Source organism: Prinia subflava, chromosome 2 (assembly GCF_021018805.1).
Source record: "Prinia subflava isolate CZ2003 ecotype Zambia chromosome 2, Cam_Psub_1.2, whole genome shotgun sequence".
Lineage (NCBI taxonomy): Eukaryota > Metazoa > Chordata > Aves > Passeriformes > Cisticolidae > Prinia > Prinia subflava.
The window spans coordinates 34,302,531-34,330,349 of NC_086248.1; the positions used below are offsets into that span (position 1 = coordinate 34,302,531).

General features: G+C 36.7%; 1 protein-coding gene across 2 annotated transcripts in view; it reads right to left on the minus strand.

Annotated features, from left to right (window-relative positions):
* Window positions 1–27,819, minus strand: part of ME1 (malic enzyme 1) — a 153,740-nt gene that overhangs the window by 67,707 nt on the left and 58,214 nt on the right. For both annotated transcript variants that reach the window (XM_063389542.1, XM_063389543.1), the window contains exons 4-6: window positions 21,177–21,252; window positions 19,832–19,993; window positions 213–316 (exon numbers count right to left, since the gene is read on the minus strand). In XM_063389542.1, coding sequence (XP_063245612.1) covers window positions 213–316; window positions 19,832–19,993; window positions 21,177–21,252 — 342 coding nt within the window. The remainder of the gene's footprint in view (window positions 1–212; window positions 317–19,831; window positions 19,994–21,176; window positions 21,253–27,819) is intronic.

Here is a 27,819-nt window from a genome sequence, read left to right on the forward strand (position 1 = left end):
TCAGATGAATTTTAGTGCTCATACAAGTCATAAAACTGCAATATTGAAGGTAAATAGTTAAGGTAGTTAACTCCTAAAATACTGTGCTCAAAATAAAAATGATCTGGACCCTAAGAACTCTGTCGTGTTTTCACAAGCTATTGACCTTTATTTCTCTCAAGGTGAAGTTCACAGTGGAATTCACCCATCAGTAGCACAGATATATCACTTACCTTGCAGTCACAGCTTCCATGAATTCATCAAGAAGATCATCGTAGGCTTGACCTCTAATTCTCTTGTGTCTCAGCCCAATATACAAAGGATCTTTCAGCAATGCCTGTTGAAAAAAATGTTTGAACTATTACATGAGCAAGTTACAATACTACACTCTTAGTTAATAAGAAGGGGACAAAAATACAGTGTTTGAGGATTAACCCAAGCATATGAAGTACGTATCATTTTATCCACCTCTGCTTTAAGACCAAAGAAACATAAGGAGATTAAAGAAACACCCTTTTGTATCAAGGAAAATGGATATTCTAGTCTCAAAACAAGTGTATAGTTTCCAAGTGAAAAAGTAAAGTTTACTCTGGGATGTCAGGTTTCAAAAGTATCTTTTAAAGTTTTAGTTAGTAATTTTTAAAATTTTGTTTTATATCCTGAAAGTGGTCTGACATTTTAAAAGAACCATTTTCCTTAGTTTTATCATCATGTTTCACAAATCTCTCCCAGAGCCCATCATTGCAACTGTGTTTATGGGCTGATACTCAAAAATGTGCTGTTTTCTAAAATTTAATATGCCAAAACATACCCATCCCTTTGCCCTTTTCCATCCAAACTTATTAGATTATCAGTTTAGATTCTATAATTCTTCATTTCAGCTATCCAGGTTCCATTAGTTGGATATGATTTCTGAATTTGTCTATGCTTAAATCTTGTACTTCTTTCTTTAGCTTTATGATCCATACTTTCCATAAAACCACTAAGCCTCTATCGCTCCATGTCATCACTAAAAGAGTGTATTCCAAACTTAGAAATTACTAAACTTGTACTTCCCCACAGCAAGTCTCACACTTCCACTGGCTCTCTCAGGAACTCAGGTATAAAGACACTCTTTGTTATTATTTCTCACATGGCTCTGAAAACAAATAAGCTAATTTCCCCATTGTATATAATGTGCCATTCACCCACACGTTCCCAAATAGCTTGAAGGACAGGTCAGAAGCTTCAGTAACATTTTTCATCCAAAAACAATTTGCAAACTCAACAAGGTGACAGAATTTTTTTGTACATCAACTTGAACTAGAAAAACATTGTAAAGAAAAATACAGACCAACTTGCCTTTCCAAGAGAGAATCTTTAGAATGCAAAATGAAGCAAGAATTCTGGAAAGCCTTCTCTCCCTGACCCAGACTGGGAAACAGAAAACTGATTTCTGAATTTTAGAGAAGTGCCTAAATTCTCGTCTCAGCTTTTTTTATACTGTAAAGCTGAAAAAAGTCCTCGGGGTCACAAGCCCCTGATAAAGAAAGATTTGTATCAGTAAGAAACTTCAATTTTTGGTGGTATTCTGCCTCCTGATGCAGATCTATAGGTAGAGATGGTTATTTCTCCCTTGCTTTTCTCTCCACTTCCACAAAGATGTAAAGAAATAAGATTAGAATTTTTTTTAAAAATCAAGCAGGTTTAAAAGGTGAATTTTCTTGCTAAATAAAACTTGCTAAATTAATCATCAATTCAGAACAATTTGTAATACATTATTTACAGCCATTCAGAAGTTGTTAGTTCAGCTTTTTGAAGTGAAACACGAATAAAGCTCAAAATTAAAATTACTTTGTAAATTAAAGTGATGTCATTAACTGTAAGTATCTTATCTATTCTCTTGACCAACACACTTTAGCATTCATGTCTAAGTAGCTTTTTTTTTCAGAAATAATTTTGCCTGTGTATTCACATTATCCTAAAAATTCTAGCAGCAAAATCAAAATAATAATTCTGTGCCAATTCAAGATACTGCAGGAAAAACTGGCAAGAGTTTGATCTAGTATCTTAAATTGTCCCTTTTGTATAGTCTTCTTGTTTTGATATAATCACTTCAAACTTTGTAGTCAAGAACTATTTCTGAAATTATCTTTTCATTTCAATTTGGAGTTTGTCCAGTTATTAAAAATTATCTCCAGAAAACCTGAAAAATCAAGGATAAATTTATATATCTAGGAGATGAATTCACAGGAAGTGCAAATTAACTTTTTAACAACGGCCCATCTTCAGGCAATTTTGGAGAGCCCATACGAGTTGCCTCACGCTTCCCCCACCAGATTTTGGGAAGAAGAACTGCCAAGCCTCAGGAGCCTCTGTCAGAAACATCGCGGTAGGACTCAGAAACAGCAATCTCATTTCTAAAATCCCATTGCTGCAGTTTTCCATGCCAGTAGGCTTCTGCTATTCCATGTTCTACACATGGATATCACGCGTTCCACTGTCCAATTCAGAGTAAATAGCTTAATCTCTTTCCAGCTCCCCTAATTTTTCCTCCTAAATTGATTTGCTCTTTTCAAAGAACTGTCACAAGCTTTTTATTAAGCAATGTCTGTTTTCTTATTTTATGAAACAATGCTCAAAATGAAAAAAACCTTCAGTCCCTTTGTTTTTTAAATTCTGAAGACATGTTTCTAAAACACTTTGCAGCCAGACAGAATTAGTCACCTTCCTTCAAGAAGGCAGTTTAGATGGGCAGTGATTCTGTGAAAGTTCAAGAGAAACAGGCATCATATTGCTCTGTTCAAAAAGTGCTGAACCAGCCACGAGTCTGCCTTGAAACGTGCAGAGGCTTTTATACTCCTTTTGCTACTTCTGCATTTTTCATCTCTGTGAGCATTTAAATCTATAGTCAACACAGAAACTCAGAACTCCAAAGCAGCTCCATTTATAGGAGTGCTTTGAGTTTAGTTACCTATCTTTGATGCGGAAATTTAATGTGAAATATTTAAAACAATTATTACAGTGTTTCTGAAGTATGTATAAACCTCTAGCCTGGGAAGTCTCACAAACGGAGACAATTAATTCAGCAACACATCTCTGATGAAAAGCTTGGCCAGCTATATACTCCGAGTTCAGAATTCCTTTACAGCTCAGTGCATTCTGCTTAACAAACGTTACAGTTTGACATGAAATAGCCCAAAAAGTTCCTTTATGGTGCTGTTTGGAACAACGTATGAAGAAACCCATGTCAGACACAAAAGAATGAAACATTCAGCAAGTGAAAAGAACAGTGGTCACGTCTGCGCCCTGAGTGGCAAACCATTGTGGAGCCGCTCCCTTTCCAAAGGGCACTGAAGAATGAATAAGCTGCTTAAGCACATTATCCCCTTATTCAGGTCAACACCATGCAAACCAGGACCGTGGTGCTTGGTGTTTTTTTAGAGGGTTCACACATCTTGAGAGATTAACATTTGCTACCAACTATTTCATGGTTTTCAAAACAGATTACCAAAAAAAAAACAAGTTCCCTCGTACAAACGAGTATGTCAAACTGACATGATGATTAGGTACTTTTCCTCAATGACTTGGGTTTCTTTTGTTACCCAGCTTGTTGTCAAAGATTAAACTTTGTTTTGTTCTTTTGGAAATCAAATCTTCCTCAAAACATAACTCTCCTTTTTCCAGGTTAGTGGGTTTGTTGTGCATATCACATGATACCGAAAAAGTTGATGCCAGCTTATTTTTAGACATGTTTATTCCAAGACTAAAATAAAAAAGTTCTGAAACATTGAAGTTTACCAATGTGGTACACTCAAGCTTTAACAGAAATAGTGTTTTCTAAGAATAAAGGACTTATTTGAGGTTCTGGTAGTGGAAATATCATGTAGATCTATTTAGAATTAGGTTCTGGTAGTGGAAATATCATGTAGATCTATTTAGAATTAGCTGTGCAAAATAACAAGTTCTTTGAAGCACCACCTGAGCGCATTAAAACTGTAAAGACCTTTGGGGGTTTTAAGAAAAAGGCAAACCATTTATGCCATCTTGCTTAAAGAGATCAGCAAACCATCAAAGTTCAAGCAAGGCTGAGCTGTGCACCTGGCTCTAATTTAGCTACAAAAGCCAAACCAGCAAGAAACTGAAAACTGCACACTTAAATATTTCATCAGTTGAGCACAAACACGCTGAAATGTCATTTATTCGCAAACTTGGCACTGAGATGTTTCTTTGGAACAAATATATACTTTAGTGAACAGCTTCATGGAAAATTGTAGGGGAACATCTGCAAGACCCTGAGACTTTCCACTGACAAAGATGGAGCAGAGAGAGTTCAGGATCAATCAGTGCTACCTAGACAGTGTTTGGTGTGCAGCAATGCTTCAGAGTAGCAACTAACCCCATGCCATTAAAATGCCAAAACCCTCCAGCAGTTCTACAATGGGAAATGGTTTGCACAAGAGCCACAGTTATAGAGCTAAAAGAGAACTGTATTTGTATGGGACATCTGAAGCTTTGGGACAAAGACATGCCACATGCCAGAAATTAAACACATTTCAGAGCCTGATTTGTCTAACAGAGCACACAGTTACCAAGAACACCAGGGGGAGGCCACTGCTTTTTCAAGTTTTAATATTTTCTTTCATTAATACACTCTAAATTCTTTTTGTAACTTTCTTGTCTCCATTTTAACAGGTTAGGGAAGGGCTGGTGAGCACAGGAAGGTTTCTGTTCTCCAGGAAAGTTCATATTCCAAACTTTTATTTTTGTTCCACAAGATTGAAATTTCACTTGATGTGAAACGTTTTCCAATAAAAACAGTTAGCCAGTTAGGAACATGCCAATCTTTTGGACTTAACTTCAACTCCCATCAATATTCATTACCCAGTAATCAATCTGCATTCATTTAAACTTTCAGTTTGTAAGCACTAACATGCTGAATCACGATTTTTTGTCCTTCAAGAACTGCTTACTGCAGTTTTCATGACTTTAGAAAGCATGTATAAGATTTCAATTTATATTAGACTAGAAAGCCTTTCTTTTCTTTGAATAAGCTTGTTTTGAAGTCTGAAATACAGGATGTTGCCCTTAAAATGTGTAACAAATTCTTTGTTTCCAAATGCTAAGTGAATTTTGGATGAGTTGAATGTTACTAATTGGGTTTGAGGGTGTAGAATACTTTGCAAAAATAAGTTGCATAATCAAAAAACTAAAGATTTCTTCTAAAATTTTGTTTGCTTTGAATTACACTAACCATCTGACATACTCACTAAGAAGAGTTCACGGCCCCTCCTATCTAAACACCAGACCTTTGTCAACATATGTGCAAATGTTAGCAAGGGGCCTCTTGCACAAGAGGAAAAAGGAGCCTTATTCTCTCTTTCTCCCTAAAAGAAGGAGATCTCATCTTTGGGAGTCTCAGCTAATACTTTATCTAGACATGCCCAGGACAGGTACTGGCATACAGAGCAGTAGCTCTCTTTGTCCCTCAGTTTCCTCCATGGGCTCCTCCATAGGACAGGATGTCACAGAAGATCCCAAAACAGGACGCCATAACTGGGTATCACAATGGGTCATTCTAGATATAAAAAAAAAGGAGGAAAATCCCATTCTAGCTATAAAAAAGGAGGATATGAGTTTTAACAGTTGAGCACAGCTGGGTTCACCTTGCTAAAACCAAGTGGCTATCAGTTCTCTAGAGACAAAGAAAGCCATATTATGACTACTATTCTCCCACCTGTAACCCTAAAAACATCACTGAAAATTGTCCCTTTTCTGTTCAGACAAAATTCTAGACCTTCAATAGTGAAGAGGTTAAAAGAGAAAACATTCACAATACATTGATGCTCCTTTGTCATCAATCTTGAATGCAGTGCTTGAAGGGAAAGACTTCTGTGGAGTAAAATTATTGGCAAAGAGTATTATGAATTTTTGAGACAGTTCAAAATATAAAAATTTATTAAAACTCTGGTGAAGCAATATCCTAATGTAACAGAAAAGTAGTTATGGTGTTTAAAATTTCTGCTTAAAAGAATTTGAAGTTATGGTAAAAAATATAGAGAATATATTCTCTTTCATTTATGTATAATGATACTATAAGTTTGCACACCCGGACTAGACTTTTTGAGTTATTTCTCCTTAAAGACAGGCTTCATTTATTCAATCCAACTCGTTCTTTAAATTTATAATGTTATTAAAGTGTCAATGTGACCTTTACATCCTGTGCTTGCATCTGCTCAGGGAGTTTACTCATTTCTTAACCTGAAGAGGAATTACCAGTTGCAGCTTTGAATGCTCACTGAACCCTGTTGCTTATATTGTGGTGATTTCCCACGCATGCAGACAGCCCTGCCCAGCTGAAAAACTGTCAGCTCCAGCGAACTTTAACAACAAAATAAAAACCCCTCTAATGGCTGGAAAGAATGCTTCACGAAGGAATCTTGTAACACGCTATGAAATTACCCCAGCCCGTCCCCGAGCAGGGCTGCACAAAGCCAGGCTGTGCCAAGGACATTCTGTGGGATGTTTCCGGCGCATGTTTGTGGCACTGAATAAAGGCCCCAGTGTGCGAGTGCTGCGGGCAGACAGGGCTGAGTGCCCAGGGGCACAAGCCTGCAGCCCCCTCGCACGGCACCATCTGCCTGCAGCCCTCCAGCCCGTGCCATGGCTCTTCCAGGAAGCCAAACACATTCCTGTGAGTGAGCACGCAAAGCTGAAGAGTACCCAGCCCCCTGAGGGTAACATTTACAAACATACCTGAGATACACAAATGCACGGTTATGTGAGCCCTCGCTAGCAAGGAAGCAGCAAGTGCAAAATCAAAAGACAGAAAGTTGCAGCAGCGAGGGACAAGATGTACTTGATTCTTCAGCTTTTTCAAGGGGCTGCTGTCTCTTCCAAGTCAGATTGGGATATGACTCACTTGTGTCCACGACTCAGTTTGTGGAACCAAGTGATGGATGACGAGCTCAAGGGTTGTTGATGGTGCAGGGGCAGAGAGCAGTGTTGCCTTCTAGTGTGGGTCTCTAAGATACACCTGAGTAACTCTAATAGTTAAACTCCAAAATGCTGGGAATTATAAAATATTTTATAGAAATTATACTTTTACAGAAAGTTTATCTTAAGATTTTTAGGTGTAACTCAAGATTTCTGAGCACTTGAAACACACAGTTACAGCCAGGGGTCCATTAATGATGCACATGTCCAAGTTCCTCTCAAAACAATCTGGAATTCACAATGACACCTGAACCCCTTTACTTGGTGGGTTCTGAAAACTGCAGGTAATATGCACTACAGCTAGGCTAATCATATATTGCTATACTGGATATTGAATACTAAAAATTAAAAATTTTTAAAGCAATAATACATCTGACATCAGATGAATTACATATTTTTCAGAGTAATTTGGCTTTTGTTCCACCTCCTCATCTTTCCAGTACTCAGTATAAAAGATTCACACAGTAACAAAGCTTTTTCAGTAAATTACCACTGATATTAGAAAAAATCTTGCAGTAAATTTACTTGAACAATCTGGCAAAAACTGCTCTGTGCAACTTCATCTTTATGGTAGTTTCCAATCAGGAAAGACCTGGAAAGAGCTGAGTAGTAAAACACACAAGTACAGCTTTGCTAGCCAACAGATAAAGCAAAAAACATGCTATTTCCCTGAAATTTAAATGCCATTGGAACCTTTTTTCAGGTCAAACATCTTACATTGATGATTTTCAGTCAATTTAACTTCTAAAAACTATTAGAAATATGTTTCAGAGAATGGCCATCACAAGTCATGCGCTGCTCATAAGGCAAAAAGAAGGCATTTTCCTGAGATGTTGTTTATGAAAGTACTGTAATTGAAAATAAGAAAGACTGCCTTCAAAGCTAGCAAGTTAGCTTGAGTTTTTCACACTAGAAAATGAAAACCTAAAAAGTTTTTCAATTTGAAACATACAATTGTGCCAACATCTTCTGTTACAGCAAGTTAGCTTCAAAACTAAGATAATAAATTCCTTGTTAGTCTGATCTTTAAAGCACCAGAGTTCTCCTAGTACCATGCTTGTGTATCACCACCATAGGGATTTATCAGGTCCTTCTTGTAAATCTACATTTACTTATGCACCAAGCAGCAGCTGTGGCAAACTGCTCATAAGTAAGGCAAGTGATTACCAGGATGAAGTGGAAATAATTTCTGATTTTGGAAAAATACTGAGGAAAAGTATACAAAGATCCATTTTCTGTGTTAATTGTGCCAATCTGAAAATAATGGAATGCTTTGTACGAATGGGACACTGTCACCATGGATTGAATACAGAGGCTTATTTTCAGAACAGGTTCTCAAGCATTAGAACAAGCTGCCCAAGGAAGTGGTTGAGTTCCCATCCCTGGAGGTCTTTAAAAGCACGTGTGCCACTTCAGCACATGGTTTAGCGATGGACTTGGCAATGCTGGGTTACCAGTGGACCCCAATGATCTTATAGGTCTTTTCAAACCTAAATGATTCTATGAGTCAACCTCCTACCAGAACCATATCTAACAAGTTAGTGAGGAGAACAGGAAGGGTAATTCATTGTGTATTTTAAGAAAACCAAACAAAATGAAACAGTAAGATCAACACTTTGCATGATGTTTAACAGTCTGAGAGAACTCTCCTGATGTTAACATCTGTCTGCAGGGATAGGGACAATGCCAATTCCACAAATGCCTGTTATTTGAGTTGGAACTTGGAGGACACTCAGAATCATGGTTTTGGAGGAACATTTCATCAGACAATTTTAGCATGCATAACTCTTTTACTCAAAACAAATGGTTGTCTGCATGCCAGTGGCATTTCTTGAAAAACTTAATCATTTGCCTATTGAGAAAACAATAGTCCTGAAGAATCCAACATCATCTAGGACTTCAGCACATTGTGCTGCATGTAATCACTAATATTTTAAACATACAAACAATAGTCAGAAAGAAATCTGAGAAATCTCGTGTGTTTTATTCATATAATTTTCAGAAGAAATCTCCTAAAACAGGATCCTGATATCTACTTTCTATAAAAGCTTTTACTGAATCTCAGAAAAGGCTCAGATGAACCATTAAGCTCCCTACACAACTAACTTCCCACAGGCACCACAGCGTTAATGACTACAATTTCTTCTTCATGAACCCCAGCTGCCACATGGCTAAAATCTCAGTCACATGTCCTGACATACATCAAGAAACATGTTACAATACCCTACACTTTGAAATATAGCTGATGGATAATGGGAACTGGAAGCTATAGGAATAGATTACTGCAACCAAACTTTCAAAAGTTTCTTGCTCTCAAAAAACATGAGGGATGATGTGCTAAAACCTACTTGAAGGCCCAGCCATAAGTGCTTATAATAAATCACAGAAGGTGGCCAAACAATAATCTTTAAGAAGAGCCCAAACAGTATTCATGGCAGCCTGTATAGTACCTCAGAAAACAAGTCTAGCCCCAGTGAAATGCTTCAGAGAAGTTAGAGATATTTATCTTTCTTTTTTCCTGTAAAATTAGCAGGAGTGTAGCTATCTCAATGCATTACATTTTTCAGTTCAATCAAGAGAGTGACAAGATACAGCTGCTTGGGGTGGTTCACTTTTACTACATCTAAATTTTCTATACCATTTTTGCAAAGCAACAAACCCACATCATTCCCTTTATGTTCATTCACTTACATTTACAAATTTTGTTTGGGATAGGTAGCTGGCATGTCTAATTATAATGACTCATCCAGCTTTCAAAACCAGATAAAAATACAGAAAAAAAACCCCAAACAAACCCAAAACCAAAAAGCAAACCACCAACAAAGTGAATCAGCAAAGAGCAAAGGCTTATTGCTTTGAAGATGACACCAGTAAAGGGCTGTTATTAATCAGCAGTATTCAGAAGAATGCCATCTTAATAATTTTTCTTCATCTGAAAAATTAGAAAGACAACATAAGCCTTAAAAAAACCTTCAAAGACCTTTCTCACTCATACTAATAAAGAGGATTATGCTAATATTGTATCAGCTCGCACATTATGACAGCAGAGTATCTCAAGTCCATCAGAGAGGTAATTGAACAGAATTTTAACACATCAACAGATACCATTTACAGAACTGAAAATTTTATTCTAGGTTACCAGTATATCTCATTTCTACACCAACAGTTCTGATATTTTGGTTTGTTTTTTTTCCATTCACATGTAACTATTCCTCATTTTTATTAAACTTATGTCTATTTATTTCATTTACTTCCATAAGCTATTTCCACATGGTCCTTCCTTTGATCCCTGTTTCCTGTGCTGACATTCAGGCATTTTCTTTACTAGAGCCAAATGGGTTGGACCTTTTCCTACACCAACAAGTCACGCCAACAGTGTCCCCCGTATGTTGATATTATTTTGGTGCTGGCATCTCAACTATATGTCTGTCCTACCATTAGTAAAAAAAAAATAGAAAAAGTCATTCTTTGCACAAAGTAGACTTGCTAGTGTCAACATCTGTAAGAGCACCTTTACAATTCAAGCGTGACAAGCTTTGTCCCAGAAGACAGGCTGTCTTATGTGGAGCCATAAATAATACATATTTTCCCACCTTTTGTGACAATAGCTATATTTGTGCCCATTCCTTCTCTAGTCTTCCCCATTGCTTGTGAAACTGCTGAGGAGGTTGACAGCAGTCACTGTGAAAGCCAACAAAAACAAACACTATCTGTTGCTGTCTTCTGAGCATAAAGAATTGGAAATGTCCAATGTATCTTCAAACAAAGTCTGCCATCAATTTAGTCTATGGATATTCATGCATGCTATCCAAAACAAGCATTTCCAGATATTAATTTCTGCCCTCTTTCATATATCCCCTTGCCCTGAAAAGTGAAGTAAGAAGAAATTAAATGGTCTGACAGAACTGCCTGTAACATTAGTATGCAGCTCATTCTTTCTAGTGTCAGCTGAAACTGAGACTTAAATCTTGTGCCACCATCTATATTCCTTCTTCTAAAACCCTTCCCTCTTCAACTTCTCAGGTCTTAAAAATCATTACCAACACATTGTTTGGTAGACGTCAAAATCTGAGGCACTACCTAGTTTCGTCACATTTTCCATGGTCTAATGAAATAGAACATTTCACAAAAGAAATAATCATAAATAGCAAATTTCCCAGTAATAAATTAACAGTCTCAGAAAAACAATACCATATATTTCTAGCCAAAATGACAAAGTTTAGTGGATCACAATGGATCAAAAGTAGCAGACAATTGCTGAGGTCTTCTCATCCACTAAAAGAACAGTAGAATGACACTTCTCAGGGATAGTAAGAGTTTGTTTACTAAGAGGTTGACATAAGTTCAAAACCAAGTTTCAGTCTCTGTAAAAGTCCCCTGAGTTACACAGTAATCACATATCAGATGCAGAAAGAGGCAAGTGAAGTGCAAACTGAGTATGAATTCATGTTAGCCAACTTAAGAACCTACACTGGATACTTCTACATCTAAACTAGACGAGGCTCTTTTTATAATCAAAAAGTAAGAAAAGAGGTTTACAAGCATTTTAAAATACAACTCATCAGATCAGTTTGAGACAGTTCCTCTAAAAGAAGCAGCACCTGCTCCCCTTACAAAATTAGCCTCAGAGGACAAGCTCAGGTTAAGATGACTGTCAATCTCTTCATCTCTTTTTGAGTCTTTCTGAGCTTACCTGGTTTGGCCCCCGACTCTTAACACTAGTAATTCAAACACAAGATTATAACTGTCCAATCCACTGAATCTTAAGTATGGGAAAAAAAGAGGCAAAAAAGTTTCTGCCTAAGGAGTTATACCAGAAAAGTGTAGATTTGGGTTTAGTACACAGGCAACATGGAAAGGCTGGATGGTTACAAGCAGACTGCAAACATGTCTTTAGTATTTTATGACAGCATACTAGAACTTAAGAAAAGGCAATTTAGAATGATGGTGGATATAAGTCTGGCACTGAAATATATAACAACATACATCTTAAAAAGATAATATTTACTTGAAAGTCTCCTTTAATTTAATTATACTAGAACAATGATGCATTTTTAAAAATTGCATCATAACCTTTTGTTGTACAATAGGTTATGATTTTTTTGACCAGTAAGTCCCTGGTTAAAAAAAATCTTTCCCCATTGTTGTTTTTATTTATTTAATAAAGACTGTAAGTGTTTTTGCTACTGACAGGAAATGAGGATCAAGGTATTTTTCACCCCTCCATCAGGGCAAAAGAAGATGAGCACGATAACAGTAGTAATCTAAACACAGAATGCCTTTCTACTGCAATAGTAAAGAACAAGGCCATTACAAATGACTGCAATAATAAGGAAAATGCTGATAGTGTACATATTCTGAAACTAAGAATAATATTTAAAGAGAATAAATGTTTAAAATCCAGGCCCATTTATATTTGAGTTTTATTAGTAAAAGCACTGATACTCATAGTTGCTGATGTATGCCTAACAAAATACGAGAAAAGCAGCTAAATGAAAACAAGAGAGGAGATGCAATATGTTCCCTTGGGAACAACATGATAAAGAACAGCAAATCATCTTCTGCATTTGCAAATAAGCCAAAACTTTTAACAGCTCTAAATACTGTGGGAAATGTTGTTCCCCTCTGGGCACAATTACTTCATAAAAGGGGTAGGCAATGTTTTGTGTTTCAGCTCTCTTAATATATCATTAGTAGAATGCATCCCCTAGGAGGCAGAAGACATTTGTACACAGTCTTCCTGAAGGTTTACTATAGCCATGGAAATACATAGTAACGCAGAAAATGCAGAAGAAATAGCAATTAAAAATTGCAGAAGGCTAGGGACAAAATAGAAGACAAACTCAAAGAGGCTGTCCTTAGAAGACTGAAACACACTGGAGTCTAGATTTAAAATTACACTTACAAATTCTCAACCCATCTGAATTAATACACTGAATAAAAATAATTTACGAAATTTTCAAGCTGTGAATGTATTACCAGACATATTGTAGCTATTCAATAAGAAAATTAAAAAGCAAGAAAACTCTCAAAAATTACGGAAGAACATCAGCTGTCAGATACTTGTGATCCACTCAACCATGTCACCCACTGGTCCCTGCACTGAGGGAAAATGGTGGGTCCTGCAAGTGCTATCCCTTCTCCAGAGCATTTTTTAAGTCTGCAAGTGTAATATGGATACTGGCACATTTTTGGGTGTTCCTGCTATTTAAATAAAGCATGTTTAGGAGAGATTGATGATGCCATGTTTATTTTAGATGTGGACCTTTTGAAACACACTGGAAAGATAACACTAAACCCCTTAATTTTAGAAGATGCATCTATAGAATCAGATGTAAGTGTCCATTCCCTCTTCTAACACAAACTCAGTCCACTTCAAGTAACTGAAGAGATTTAAAGGGAGAATACCAATTCTGACAAAATAAAACAGTGTGGGGTTTTGTCTCCTTCACAGTGGTCTGGGCAGGACTTTAAGTTCAGATATTACTTTACTTTTCAATACTTCTGAACACTGAAGAGAGAATGGAAAAAATTACTCCTGACATTGACTCTAAAAAAAGTACTATCCAATTACATTGTTTTCTTGCCAACTCAAAGTTCAGAAAGCGGAAGAAAAAGCAGTGGTCATCTATTTACTCCTTTGCTCAAGTGCTGCCTATATACTACCAGGGAAGGCAGTACAGCAGCAGGAACTAAGGGGGAAAAATCCACTTGTGAAATAAAACCTAACTGGTAAAGAAAAGTGCAAATGTCCCCTACCAGACTGGCACAGACAGGCAGCAACTAAAAAATAAAAAAAGCACAGAATATTTACTTCATCAATAGTTTTACAAATGTTCATGCCTGGAACTCAGCACCATTGGGCCACAGCATTACTTCTGAACACCTTCCTTGGCCTGACTGTTTTGGGGAACATGTGAAAAAGCCTCTTTCCATCAGTCAGGTTAATTTGGTCAATAACATTTTAAAATACCTAAATGAAAAGCTGCACATCTGGAAACCTGTTTTGATCATACATAGTGTCTTTTGTATTGCAGAAATATGCAAAACTACTAGGCAACACACTGGAGAATATAACCTAGAAATAGGAGTCTCACATAGGTACCAGATACAAAAAAAGACTCTTTTTATATAGACAGGACCAACCTCTATTCATAGAATTCAGAAAATGTTACTGCTATTTTACAGTAGAATTGTCACTGAAATGTGTCCAGTTCTAACCATTATCATTCAAGGGGAAAGCAATAGAATGTTTTTAAAATCAAGAGAGCATAATCATTCTCATACTTACTATATTTTTTTAAAAAGCGTAAAAGTGCCACTACTCTACATATGAATGCAAATTGTGATTGTCTTTTTTCTAGAAATTCTTGCAGCTGCGCATAATTTAAATTATTTACTTGAAACATTTATATCTTTAGATTGGTAAAATATGAAATTGCAGGTTTCCTCTATAATCAGTTTTCTACTGTCCAGGTTTCTATTTTGGATGATATATGAATAATAAAAGCCGGTTTGTTTCTGTTTTCTCAACAGCTTTCATTTGCACATTTATGTGTGGGTACTCCTCAAGAATATGAATCTTGGAAGGTTGATACTAATTCTTGGAACAGACAATTGGAAATAATTTGGGGAAATACAGAAAACTAACTAGGATAAACTGAAAAGCTGAGCTTGAATTTGCACCTCAGCTTTTCCAGATTGCATATTAGAGCACAGATGCTTGTCATTCCTCCAGAGGAGTCAGAACTGCCAGCCCAGGCATGCTCATTGACCTATTTAGGGCAACTGTGAGAACCATCACATTCCTGTACTTCAATATTTTAGTAAGTTAAGAGAAAAAATATTCCAAAGCAAGCATGCAGGAAACAACTTGAAATAGCAAGTCCCTGAACTGTCACAGATTAAGGAGTTGCTGCCCTAGCAGCTGCCCTGCATATTTCTCTCCCTTGTGCTCTTTTCAGTGCTTAAATCATAGAATCATAGAATTACTTAGGTTGGAAAATACCTTTAAGATCAATGAGTCCAACTGTTAATTCAGCACTGCCAAGTCCAGCACTAAACTATGTCTCTAACCACCACAGCTACATAGCTTTTAAATACTTCCAGGGATGGGGACTCTACCACTTCCCTGGGCAGTCTGTTCCAATGTTTAACAACCCTTTCTGTGAAGAAATTGTTCCTAATATCCCATCTAAAACTCACCTGTGCAGCTTGAGGCCATTTTCTCTCATCCTATCTCTTATTACTTCGGAGAAGAGACCAACAGTTATACAAATAAAAAACAATTCAGACACACATTTTCAAAAAGTAATCTGGCCATCATGATTCATCTGCACATTAAGGGCATATACCAATCAGCTTTTTAGCTGTGTCTACACAGGGCAAGAGAATGTTTGTGTGTCCAGCTTCCTTGCAGCCAGTGCAGCTGCAGCTGGAATGACTTCTGACCCCTGAGCAACCCCCACAGCACTGTGCTGGTGCTCAGAGCACCACCGTGTCTTCTGCTGTGTAAAAAGTCCTTTCAACACGAGCTGTCCTGCATTGTGTAAAGATATTGTTTCAAAGAGTTGAATGCTTTCTACCTAAATTGAAATTTATAGTAAATGGTTTAAATTTAAAGCTAACACACAATCTTTCCAAATCTCCCACAACTGGCCATTGCCAGTATTGAATTTACACATGTGATCAGTTTAGAATTGGTCTGGCAGCCATGAACTTGTCAAAACTTCTTTTCTAAGGTATCAAATAAACACAGTTCTCATTCCTCTGCTAAGCATCCAGTATTAGATTAAAATTTTTATGGTCAAAAGAAACCCCTTCACCATGGTTTGACTTCTGTATAAGACAAGGCATCAGTCTTGCTAGATTTCATTACTCCTCTGTCTGGATAACAGTGCTTTAACTAAACCACGTCTCTTTTGTGACCCTTGAACAATAAAATATTGCCTCCAAGTCACTGATAAAGTTATTAAACATTGCAGAGCTGAAAAAAATCCCCTGAGATAACACAAACTCACAAGTATTTTATTATTCTTTACAGAAATACATAGTCTAAATTGCATTTTCTCCAGTAACACAGGAGGCCCGCTTTGCTTTTTCATTAGTCTAGTTTCTTAAGAGAAACAATAAGAATTTAACTTTCTTTCAAAAGTCTTTCAAAGATAAAATGTAAGTCAACCAAAAATCTGTAAACTCTCATTAGACCAGGATCACTGCATTTTCAATAAGACCCTTGCCTTTAAGCCAATCTTCCTGATTTTTTCAATTCATCCCAGATACATCTAAGAAAAAACTAGACTTCCTCCACACCCAGCTCAGCATGGTAAAGAGAAAGCTTTTACCACGATTTTAAAAAAAAGAACTGACAAAGCATTACTTGGACATTGTGATTTAAGATCCTGACAAACCTTTAAAGCTTTTTCAACATATTCACTTGCTGTTAATAAAATAGGAAATAGGACTTCTTGTCAAGATAGATAAAACTTTTATTTAAGAAGTATCTACCATATTCTTAGGGACAATCTAATACCTCCATATGTACCATCACTAAGGGAAAGCATCAGGAAAACCAGAAAACCTTATTCTTACTATTCATAATTCTTTTCGTTAAGCTACTTTTCCTTAGTGTCTTTTGCTTTTTTACTGCCTATAGTTTTTGACTTTGGTTTCTATTACTAGGCTTTGCTGTTTGTTTGGTTTTATTAAACTGCCAGTTTTCACATCTCATCTGTAAGCCAGACCAAGTTTTAACCAACAAGGCTCGTCTCAACATTTTTTATTTTGTGAGAGTTTATTATGAGATCTTTTAAGCAGAAAACTATCATCACACAAATTTGGATGTTTAAATGTTTCCCTTTGATCCAGCTTGATTATTTCCATCATCTTTAAACCATCTCTCTTCCAGTGCTGAACATGTGTTTCAGGTAGATCTCCACTAAACTGCAGCTGTGTTTATCTTGACAATTATTCATTTTTCTTCTACAGTCTACTTCTTTAACCATTACAAGGTGATTTAACACATATCTCTGCAATATTAGATGAACACTCAGGATCCAGAGATCATACCACCTCAGCATTTACTTTCATATCAGCACTCAGACTAATGCCTCAGTATGTTTTAATTGTATTGAAATCCCATCTAAGAAGCACCATCCTCACACCTAAAATATACATGGCTACTGGTAAGGCATAACTTTTAGTGAGACTGACATGCTCTGCAGTCAATAGCTAGCAGTACTCCAAATAATATTTTGAATGCTTTGAATAAAAATATTACTCAGTATTCACTCCCCTTGTCAATACCTAAAAAAACAGGCCTATTATTTTTGGCAGCAGTCAAAACTGCTTCTTTTGAACACTCAGTCCCACACTGACTACATGGAGCCATTTACTAGCTTGGTCACAAGGGACTTTCTACAAGGTCAATTTTTTACCCATAAATAAGCAGTTTCCATTTCTCTTGCTTATTATACAGGCAACTGTACAAAAATGCTCCACTTGCTTCTCTTTTCTTTCCTTGATTTTATGAGTAGTGTGATAATACCCTAGCTAAAAATACCTCTGCTAAAACTAACAGTAACAAGGACTTTAATAACCATTTCAAACCGAGTTGCTCCTCAAAGTTAATATTTTGAGTTCTGTACACAACAAAACAATATAGCATGAAAGCTTGTGAAGTTGGAGTTTTTTGCAATCTGAGTAAGAATTAATCTTTCTGGAGAATTTGCAGGTTGTGCACCTCTGTACTATAGCTGCCAAAAGTACATTTTTCAAATGTCCTTTGAAGCAGAGAGGCCCCCACAGAATGGGAGAAGGAACTAATCTAAACGAAAAACATCTGCACATTTCAAAAAACATGTTCAGCATAATTATTATTTATATGTGCACAAGTTGTGAGAGCGATTTCTATTGTGTCTTACTGTGGAAAATCCTGACTAAACTAAGAAAATACAGCCGAAAAATACACTTATTTGTTCAAGAGGTTTAGCTCTTAAGACAAGGAATTGCAATGCAATTCCATGCCAGCTTGGCCTAACATAATCAGCTTAGCCAGCAAGGTGTGGATATGTTTTGGTCATTTCAGTTCTCTGTGTTCACTCATGAAGTGGTTATATGAACATAAGTATTAAGGAGGGAACAGGGATGTGCTGCGGGGTGAGAGGAAGGGTGTTGAGGGAAGAAACTAAGAGAGATGGTGGCCTAGGGTCCCTGACTTTGACTAAAGCCTGGGAACTATATCCAAGCTCCCATTAATGAATACTATCAGGCCCATGTCACATAATCAGTTAAGGGGTTCAGCAATGAAGTCACACCTGTTCATATCCCAAGAACAGAATTCAGAGATCTCGTTCCCTATGGTCCTAATATAGGAAGTCATATCCCAAGACAAAAGGAAAAACCTAAAAGGCATCCTCCTGATCAGAAGGTATTTCAGACCATCAACGAACTTCAGATCACACAAATTTTATGCACGTTGTAATACTTTGTGTGCCACTCCTTCATATACATTGAACTCAATGCTTGGGCACAAGAACCATGACATGAAAGTTGGGCTACTAGCATGGATAAGCCTCTTTTGCTGTTGCTGTGTGTATATATAGATGTTTTATATCTTTCAGGCAAATAATATGCTACAAAAAATTTAAAATTACAATGAAACACAAGCATAAAAGCAAAATGAAAAGCCTACTCAAGTATCAGAAGTAGCTGACGCAATTAACTGCCTAGAAACATTCATTAATAAATTAGAAAATTGTCCCCACTGCTCAAACCAAAAATAAACATATTTTATAGACTAACATAATTAGACTTGTATGTGATTAGATATGGCTCACAAGAAAGCCTGTCTGCTTTTAGAAGGGGGCTCTGGTGGGACAGAGAGAGAGGGGAGCAGATATTTCTTGTTCAGAAAATGCTTTCATCATTCATTATCTAAATGACCCCACTGGGGCAGGGGTGAAGGTGTGTGTATAAAGCTGAAGATGCACACACCCAAACCAAACAATCCAGAAGGCTCACCTAAATTTACTGATGCAGGAATGCTTTGTTTAGCTATAATATACATAAATCTCTGATACACTTATCATGCATAAAGTTTAACATTTGTATCATTTGTAATACACCAGCTTTACTTCTACAGAAACTTTAATACACTGCAGGTGGCTTTCTCTTTAATTTGACATCGTTCAGAGTCTTCAAGTATCCAAATATTCTTTCAGACAAAAAAAAAAAAAAAAAAAAAGGAAGATCAAGGCCAAGTAATTAACCAGTAATCCCAAGAGTACTGGAAAGAACAGACCAAATTTTCAACAAGTTTAAATCTCTGAATTTCACACAAATGAGAAGCCAAGTTAAAAGGGTAAGGTCCACTTACTTGAAGCACTAGAACCTCCCTTGGGGAAAATTATAGCACTACAGTGCTTTTTATAACTAAAGGGAACATACAACGAAGTACATAGACACCTTGTCAGCACAGATCAGACTACAGCCTCAAGCAAATCACCAAAATGAGGGGCATAGTTATTCTGAATCTGAATTCAAAATTCACATCGGAAATCACTGCAGCGAAATTCTGTGACAGAAGTGGAGAAAGAATGCTGCCTTAAATTATATTTTAACTCTATCATCCTCTTCTTCTTGAGACCAAATTGCCTATACAAAATTTTAACATGTACAGTGTATGCAGCACATTTTTAGAGATAACTGTGTCTTTAATTACTTAAACCTTACAAAACAGTCTACGCTGCACATTAGGATGAGTATATCTACACCGTATATTAGGATGAGACATTTTCCTTATGACTTTTTAGTTTGCACAGAATCAAAGCCAGTATTGAAAGAAAAACCCCTCTCTCCATCTCAGAAAAGGATTTACCTCATTATCTGTTCCCACATCCAACATCACTGGTAGACACTCATAAGGTTTTACTCCTCCACATGCTGTATAAAGTGCCAGTTTACCAACAGGAATGCCCATTCCATAACAGCCAAGGTCTCCAAGCCCAAGAATACGTTCACCATCAGTCACCACAATAGCCTAGAGGAAGAAATTAAGGCACTGTAAAAATAATTTCCTTGCTTGTACGTACTAATTATTCCATTATTTTTTTACCATCATTTTTTATTTTACATGTGAAAACTGTAACAGGTGCAAACAAATCAATAGTACAACAAAAGTGACAAATTGTCTATATTTTACTGTGGTTTTGTTACATTATTTTAGACTCTCGCTTCACTGTAAACGGGACTTTCGTATAAAACTTTTAAGAATACACAAGAGAGGTATTTAGTATTACAAGAGAGGTATTACAAGAGAACTGGAATTGTTCCCTCTCACATTTTTTCTGCCAACAGTATAAAAACAAAATAGGAAGGGAAAGGAAGTTATCCACAAAAAAAGAAGAACCACAAACTCCTGGGTTTTGTCATGTCTGTTTTCAGCAGAACCGGAGCCAGTCACTTGACTGGCCTTTGTCAGGTGTCTACAAACACCTGGTTCTTACCCTTCAAAGATGTATGTCTTCTCCCCTTGAGTAAATAACACACTCCATCATACTTACACATATCAGGAAGCATGCACTCTCAGTGGCAGAAATATAATAGCTTAGTAAACCCCAAAAACTGTCTACATTAATAAGAAAGACTTTTCACAATAAAGGAGAGAAGTGCTCAGTGCAGCAAACAGCTGACAACACAATAATTTCCTTGGCATACTCAGTAGCAAGCCATTTTAGTAGGAAATTTAGTATTTTTTTAAAGAGAGATCATGAAGCACCATAAGTGGAGAACTATTAACTCAAACTCTAGAATGGGATTGCCAAGAGATCATGTGGGCTCTCTACTCTTGGAGATACTCAAAAGTCAAAGGCTGGACACAGTAACTTGTCTGACCTTGTTTGAACAGGAAGATGGCCTAGATGAGTGCCTTCCTACCTCAACCATTCTTTGATTTCCTGAAATGCACAAAAAGCATTCAGAGATTTTATTTCCATAATATTTAATGTAATTGACCAATTAATCAGTAAAGGATGCCTACAGCTAAAAAAGTAAGTGTTTAAATGCCTCAAACTTTGGCTGTAACAGCATTCTTTCTGTTGAAAAAGTGAATTAAGAAGTCACCAAAATCTTAACTGATAAAAAGCTTATAAAAAATATTGTAACCAATTCATCTTGGGTACAAAACAGAATGAGCTTTGTTATGCAACTAAAACTGTACTTACCTTGATGACACTTTCTGGCCAGGATTTAAGCATTGTAGCAATGTGACCTCGGTCATGGATAGAAATAAAAAGACCCCTGCAAATAAAAAAATACTTTCCATATAAACAGGTAATTAAACAATTATAAATCAATGTAATAGAAATAAAGTGAGTATAATTGAATCACATAATGCATTAAATCTATGAAAATATGTTCCCAACATACATAAATTCAGTTTGATAATAAGAGCTTATTTTTGTATAAATAAGTAAATTAATAATCTGCATTTAGAAGCTGAGAACAAGTAACTCAGTAAGTCTTTACTGAGCAGAGAGAACCTGTAAGAGTCCTTTCTGAAACCAACTCACTCAGCAATTGATCTGTTCAAATGTGTTCATTAATTGTCCCTGACCACAAAATTAGTTCCTCTTACGACAGTGATCACTACCACCCCAGCAGTCCAAACATTTACAAACAAGAATAGCCCAAAGCTCTAAGCCATGAACAAAACCTGAAATTAGCCAGATATTATCATTACATAAAATAAATCAGGAGCATTCAGTTATGTGTTTAGAAAACAGTCTCCTTATTTCATTAGATTGCCATTTTGAGTTATGAAAGTGGGAAATTTTCTTCTTGGCAGTGCGAGAACATCCTCAATACTGAACAGAACAAATCTTCACTCCAAAGAGTGTTTGAAAATTGGCCTACAAGTTCCACCAGTATGGAAGAGTTTAAAACAAAATAAAAGAAAAGTGTAATTCTCAATTCATTTTCTGTTTATTACCTAAGCAAAATCAATATAGTATCTAATTCTCCTATTCAGGATTTCATTCTTCATTTATTTTACTTGACAGGTAGATTTACATTCAGGTCCACTCAGAGTTCATTTAACTCCATTTTTTATCTACTTTTTGCATGTGACATAGTGGAAAAATGCCATCTCTCAAAATCCATGAATGCACATAAATGCAATCTCCCAAAATCCACAACGAAAACATCAGTGAAGAAGCCCATGCCAAACATGCCCTCTTGTAATTACACTTTGCATTAGTAAGTATAAGGCACCATCTTCTAGAATTATTCTGAAGTATTTCCTATTGCCTATTCTAAAATTTTTAAAGTAAAAATTAGATAAAATTATTGAAAAGATAATTGAAATCTAAGTCTACCAGAATATGACCTCATATTCATACAAGTGGGTCTTATAAGCTAAATGAAACAAATAAATCAGGAAAATGCTTGTCAGATATGACTGCACATACACCAAGTCAAGCATAAAATCTCCTGTAGTGTTAAATGTAAACTAACCAAGGCAGCAAAATTAGTAAAAACATTATATTTAATTTCATATATTTCAATATTTTAAAATATTAGATGATGTTTATATATAAACTATCATGTGATTTATGTTTTATATTGATTTTTTAATTTAATATTCAAGTGTCTTCTTTCCCTCTTTGATGTCAAAAATATGCAATTGAAATTCTTTATTATTTAGGATAAAAAGCAATGTAAGCCATGCTGTGATTAACCAAAGTATTTCGTTTTATGCATTTTCCCCTAGAACTAGAAATTCTCTCATTCCCGCATTTCTAATTTATTCTCCTTCTGTGTCCATTTCCCATGCTCAGAACACAACAGATATTAATGTATCTCGGTTGTTTCTTAATAAGTAACATCTGTCAGCAAATTCATTTCTCCATCCCAGTAGAGGCACCAGGTCTTCAGGGACAGGTGGGTTAATTTTGTAACACTTTTGAAAAGTTCTAGTATTTACTGCACACAAGCATATCTATTTGTGAGCCAGCTACCTGAAAAAAGACATCCCTTAACAGTGAAATGCCATAAAACAGCAAAGAAAAATACATGATGCTTCCTTCCTGATGCATTGTACTGTGCATCATTTTATAAAACAGCCTGTAAACTGTTAAATCATAAAGCACATCTTATCAAAATTGCTAGCCTCAAGGCACAGCTGTGACACGAGAGTGTGTGAAAGCAAGCACAGAGTGCTGGAAGAAAGTGATCTTGTGGGATCACTCCTCTCCTTGTCTCCATTCTCCAATTTACACCAACCTAATAGATTTGTGTTAAATGAAGCAAGATTTTGTACTGATTTTCTAAAGAGTCAAGAGTCCAGCCCAGTGTGCCTAAATGACCTCTTCCTTGCAAGCTAGGAAGAGAGGTCACCATGGAATAAATTCCCCAGTCGAGGAAAATAAAGGCAGGGTGGCTGCTGCAGAAGGAATTTTGTTAGAACATTTGTAAGGACCTTTGAATAAGTATTGAGAGCGTATTTCAGAAATCTGTTCAAGCAGGATCACATCACGCCACAATGGAAAATAGAAGCTGAAGTGTAAATAGTGATGTCAAAAGCATTTCACTCCCCTCTTTCTCCCTTTCCCTCCATTATTTCTGTAGTTTAGTAAAACATTTCTGGACACACCGGCCTGACCAAGAAGATGCTCCTAAATTTAAGAGAACAGAGTAAGAGAGAAGATTTTTTTCTTCTTCCATCTGCATCTCTTTTTCTCATCCTTCATTTCTTTAACTAAAACACTTTTCTTTTGTAAGGTATTCTCTGCATGTAGGTACACCAGGTTGGTAAGAGGAACCCTGACTCGTAAAGGTGTCAGCCACAAGAATACTCAGCCAGTATTCCTGGGACTGAATTCAGTGGCAGTTCTACCTGCAGACAACCATCAAAAGGTATTGTGTTTTTTTTATTTTCCATGTGGTCATGCCATGGCCAGGAAAGTACCAACTGCATAAGGTTATTGTAAGTGGGACAGGGCTGAGAAGCTGAAAAGGTAGCCAGCAATTTGACTACCTAGCAGACATTATAGTTATTCTGGGGCTGTCAGCACAGCTACAAGAAGAATGAAGCACAGGGCAAGCTAGATGATTTAAACTGGATTCAATTCTACATGGTTTTCAATCTGGAAATATGACTGAATTCTCCACTTGAGTACAATATTTATAATAAAAATAGGCACAGTCATGCCAGTGACGCACACCCTGATCTGCTGGACGAGGAAGAGATGGCCCGCAGGATGTGCACCCCTCTGACCAAGCACTTCAGGATGGGGCTGCTAAAGCAGATGGACAAGTAATACATACAATCACATGGAGCAAGAAGCAAGATACTGGGAAAATATTATGGGGAAGAATATGCTGCTTGTTTTTCAGCATGCACATATTTCACATTTCTAAGAAGAAAAGCAACTCATGGGGAAGCAGGATTAAGTTCTCTTGCACACACTTTCAGAGCAGTCCAGATTGGCAAGTTCACTGGAAAAGCGACTGTGGGTTTTACAACACAGTGTGGTCCTTTCTATTTTAATTGGTATCTTGGTTATACATACTATTTTTTCTTGCAAGGCAGGAAGGCCAACCACCAAAACTGCAAGTTAAAACTGTTCTGAAGCTTGCAGCCTCAGATCAGTCTTCTAATGAATGTGCTCATTTCGAACACGGCACAGTGCAGATTGTGTTGCCTAAGCACATATGCAGAAGTGCTCATCTAGAACCAGTTTGCCCCAGTGAGCCCTCAGCACTGGTTGATAGCAGCCCAGCCAAAGCAAGCACTGCTAGTGACACCCACTTCAGCTAGCCAGAAAATGTATGAAACTATAGCAGAGGAATAATTAGGCAAAGAAGTAACTGTGCCTCCTTTCTTCTCCTCACACCAGCAGTAAGACTGAAGAGTAAGGGGGGGAGCCCACATGAGGACATCAAGATCCACTCAACAAAGGGTGATTGTATTTTGGGTAACTGAGCTCCCTACACTGTAGCAAATTTTATGAGTTATGTGGAGGTCATTCTACAGCAAGTGATTTGCATCTGTTTTATTAAAATTCTGATCTATGAGAACAAAGTCAACAGAATTAAACGGAGCATTTGTTTATTATGTTTTGAGGAAGCAATGATCTACCAGCAATATATTTGTCTATTTTCTATTAAAGGACAGTTTAGGAAAATGTGCCATTGTAATAGAATAATCCTTTCTTTCCTCTTCTTATAACAACAGGAGGCAATCTTAACATGTCTCAGAAAATGCCAAACATGCTTAATGAAAAAAAGTTCAGACTTTTCTCACAACCCCACAACCCTACATATTCAAGACTTATTTGAATTATGAACAGTACACAGAGTTACAGTAGAGGTGACTTCACTTCCCCAGGCAGCCTAAACCAACAAGCTCAATAATAATAACAAAAAAAATTCCATCAAAGCTGCTCATCAATTTCTGTTAGTGAGTGTCATGCTCCAATCGTCACTACAGTTAAAAATAACATCTACACAGAAGAGAGAAGTATGTTTGGGCCACTTACAGAACCGTACAGTATCCAGTGTGAATTAGCCTTTAGAGCAGGAAGGTGATAAAGTTAAACTGAAAGACAGCAGCTGTAAGGCTGGCTTTTGAAAATATGACCTCAGAGGATGAGGTTTCAGAAAAGAAAGGATAAGATTTGGAGAAATACACAGCTCTAGTGTCACAAAGATTCAGATGCTGGGTACTCTTTTAGCACAAATGTTGAAATAGTATTTAAAAATAAATGATAATTATAGGAAAAAAAACCAAACAACTGGGGTAGATAACTACTTAAGATTATAATTTTTCTGATGCAAGCCCCAGCAAGTTGCCATGCTCGCAATGCTGCCAGAAGTAAATACAATATCCACACTACGCTCAAGCCTGCCCAAGATCTTCAACTAGAGTCCATGGCTCTGCCTTGTTTCTTTGACAATGGACACTGTGTGCTTCAGAGAGACTCATCCAGGCGGCACTCAGTCAGAAGAGCTGGTTCAAACAACCCATGGGTTCCAGGAACTTCCACATAAAACTCCTGCCCCCATCTTGGATTTACTCAGAAAAGTGACTCCAGGTCTCAGCACATTCCCTCTTCCACCTCATATGGCATTAGGGAACCAGGGGCTGCTGTTCCACAATTTGCAACATAGCGGGTCATGGAACCTGAGTAAGACCGATACACCTGCAGGCAGGGGCCAGATCACACAGACATTGCCCCATCCCTCCTTCTGCATCTGAAACAGGCTCCAGAGCTTGCATACAGCACAGTTTCTAAATTGTAACACAACAGAGCAGGTGACAGTGAAAAAAACTTACAAGCTGCCCATAGCAGTATAGACTGAAGGCAAATGACAAAGGAACAGAGACAAAACCTCCATTGATTCTGTCTTACTACTTTTCTCCAAAAGTTCTGGTCTTTTTCAGCCCCTTGAGATTCTTGCTACCAAAGCATGTAATCACTACATTACAAGTTTGAGTGTACACAGATTTTTGCAAAAAGCATCTCTTTTTCTTGAAACATTTTGCTTTTACTCTGTAAAATGCCCATCAGATAAACTCAGGCTCCAGAAGTGGGCAAGAAATCGAGGTTTTTGTACAATAAAAAGCAACCTAATGAAGTAATTCCTCAACTGCTCTCATTCAACCCAAAAGAAATTAATTGTAAATTAAAATTGTAAAAATAATCAGAGAAATAGCCTTACACTGGAAAACTTTAAAACCAATTTTACATGGTACCAAGAGTAATTATAGCTTGACACTTCACTAATAATCAAAAAATCTCTAGTTAATTTTGGAAATCATAACATTCACCTCAAACTCTACTAAAAATACTTCGTAGTAAAAACTTCACAGACTTAGTCATTGCAGACATTTTGCATTACTCAATTAAAATACTCTTTACTGTATATCTAGATATCTAACACTGTTTTTCATTTAGTGCCTCACCTCCTCTACTTGCACAGCATTTTGTGGTCTGAATGTTCAAACTAATGATTCATCCTTTTCATACAGAAAAATACTAAATCAAATTATATTTTATAGTCACTTCTTAAAACATGGATTTGTTGATTTTTACTATATTCCTAAAGCATCACTAATGTAGACAATCAGCTTTTACATATTGTTGCTTAACCACACAGTAGCAATTCAATGGGATGTGTTTGTTTGCAAAGGAAAAGGGAGATTCTGCAAAATACTATGGTTTAAGCACTGGAGCTCTTTTGCTCCAGAAGCTACTTGAATTCTTCTGACAGCTGGTCAATAAATAACCTAATCATTTACACTCTAATGGGCACAAATAGAACTATTTGAAGACTGTGAATGAGAGAATGGTTTACCAGAGCCAGACCCTTTCATTTTTAAGACAAAAAATAACCTACTGTTCTGTTTCAATAGCTATCATGTTTGTATTATTTTATGCTAATGTTAACTGCATAGAAAAACATCAAAAAACCAACATCAACCATGTTATCTACCAGGAAACTCACAATGCTAGTGATGTTTTTCTAGAAACAAATCTTTCAAACGGTATTTAAACTGTGAAATACTCAAACAAGTGAGATCACAGTCTTATTTACTTCAACAACTTGTGCTGCCTTGGCTCACTGGAACATGGAAAATTTCCCATATTTAGACAGTAATATCCTTTAAGGCCTGTTAATTGACCTTTAAATCAGCATAATTTGCTCTCAGTAACTATTAACCTGAACAATAATGAAGACTTCGCAAAAAATGCTGCTTCTTATAGCATATCCTACCTAACTTCCACTTCAATAAAAAAATCACTTCTGAAACGAGACGCTATCTTCCATTTGTAGAGCTCATTAACTGCTGAAAATGAACAC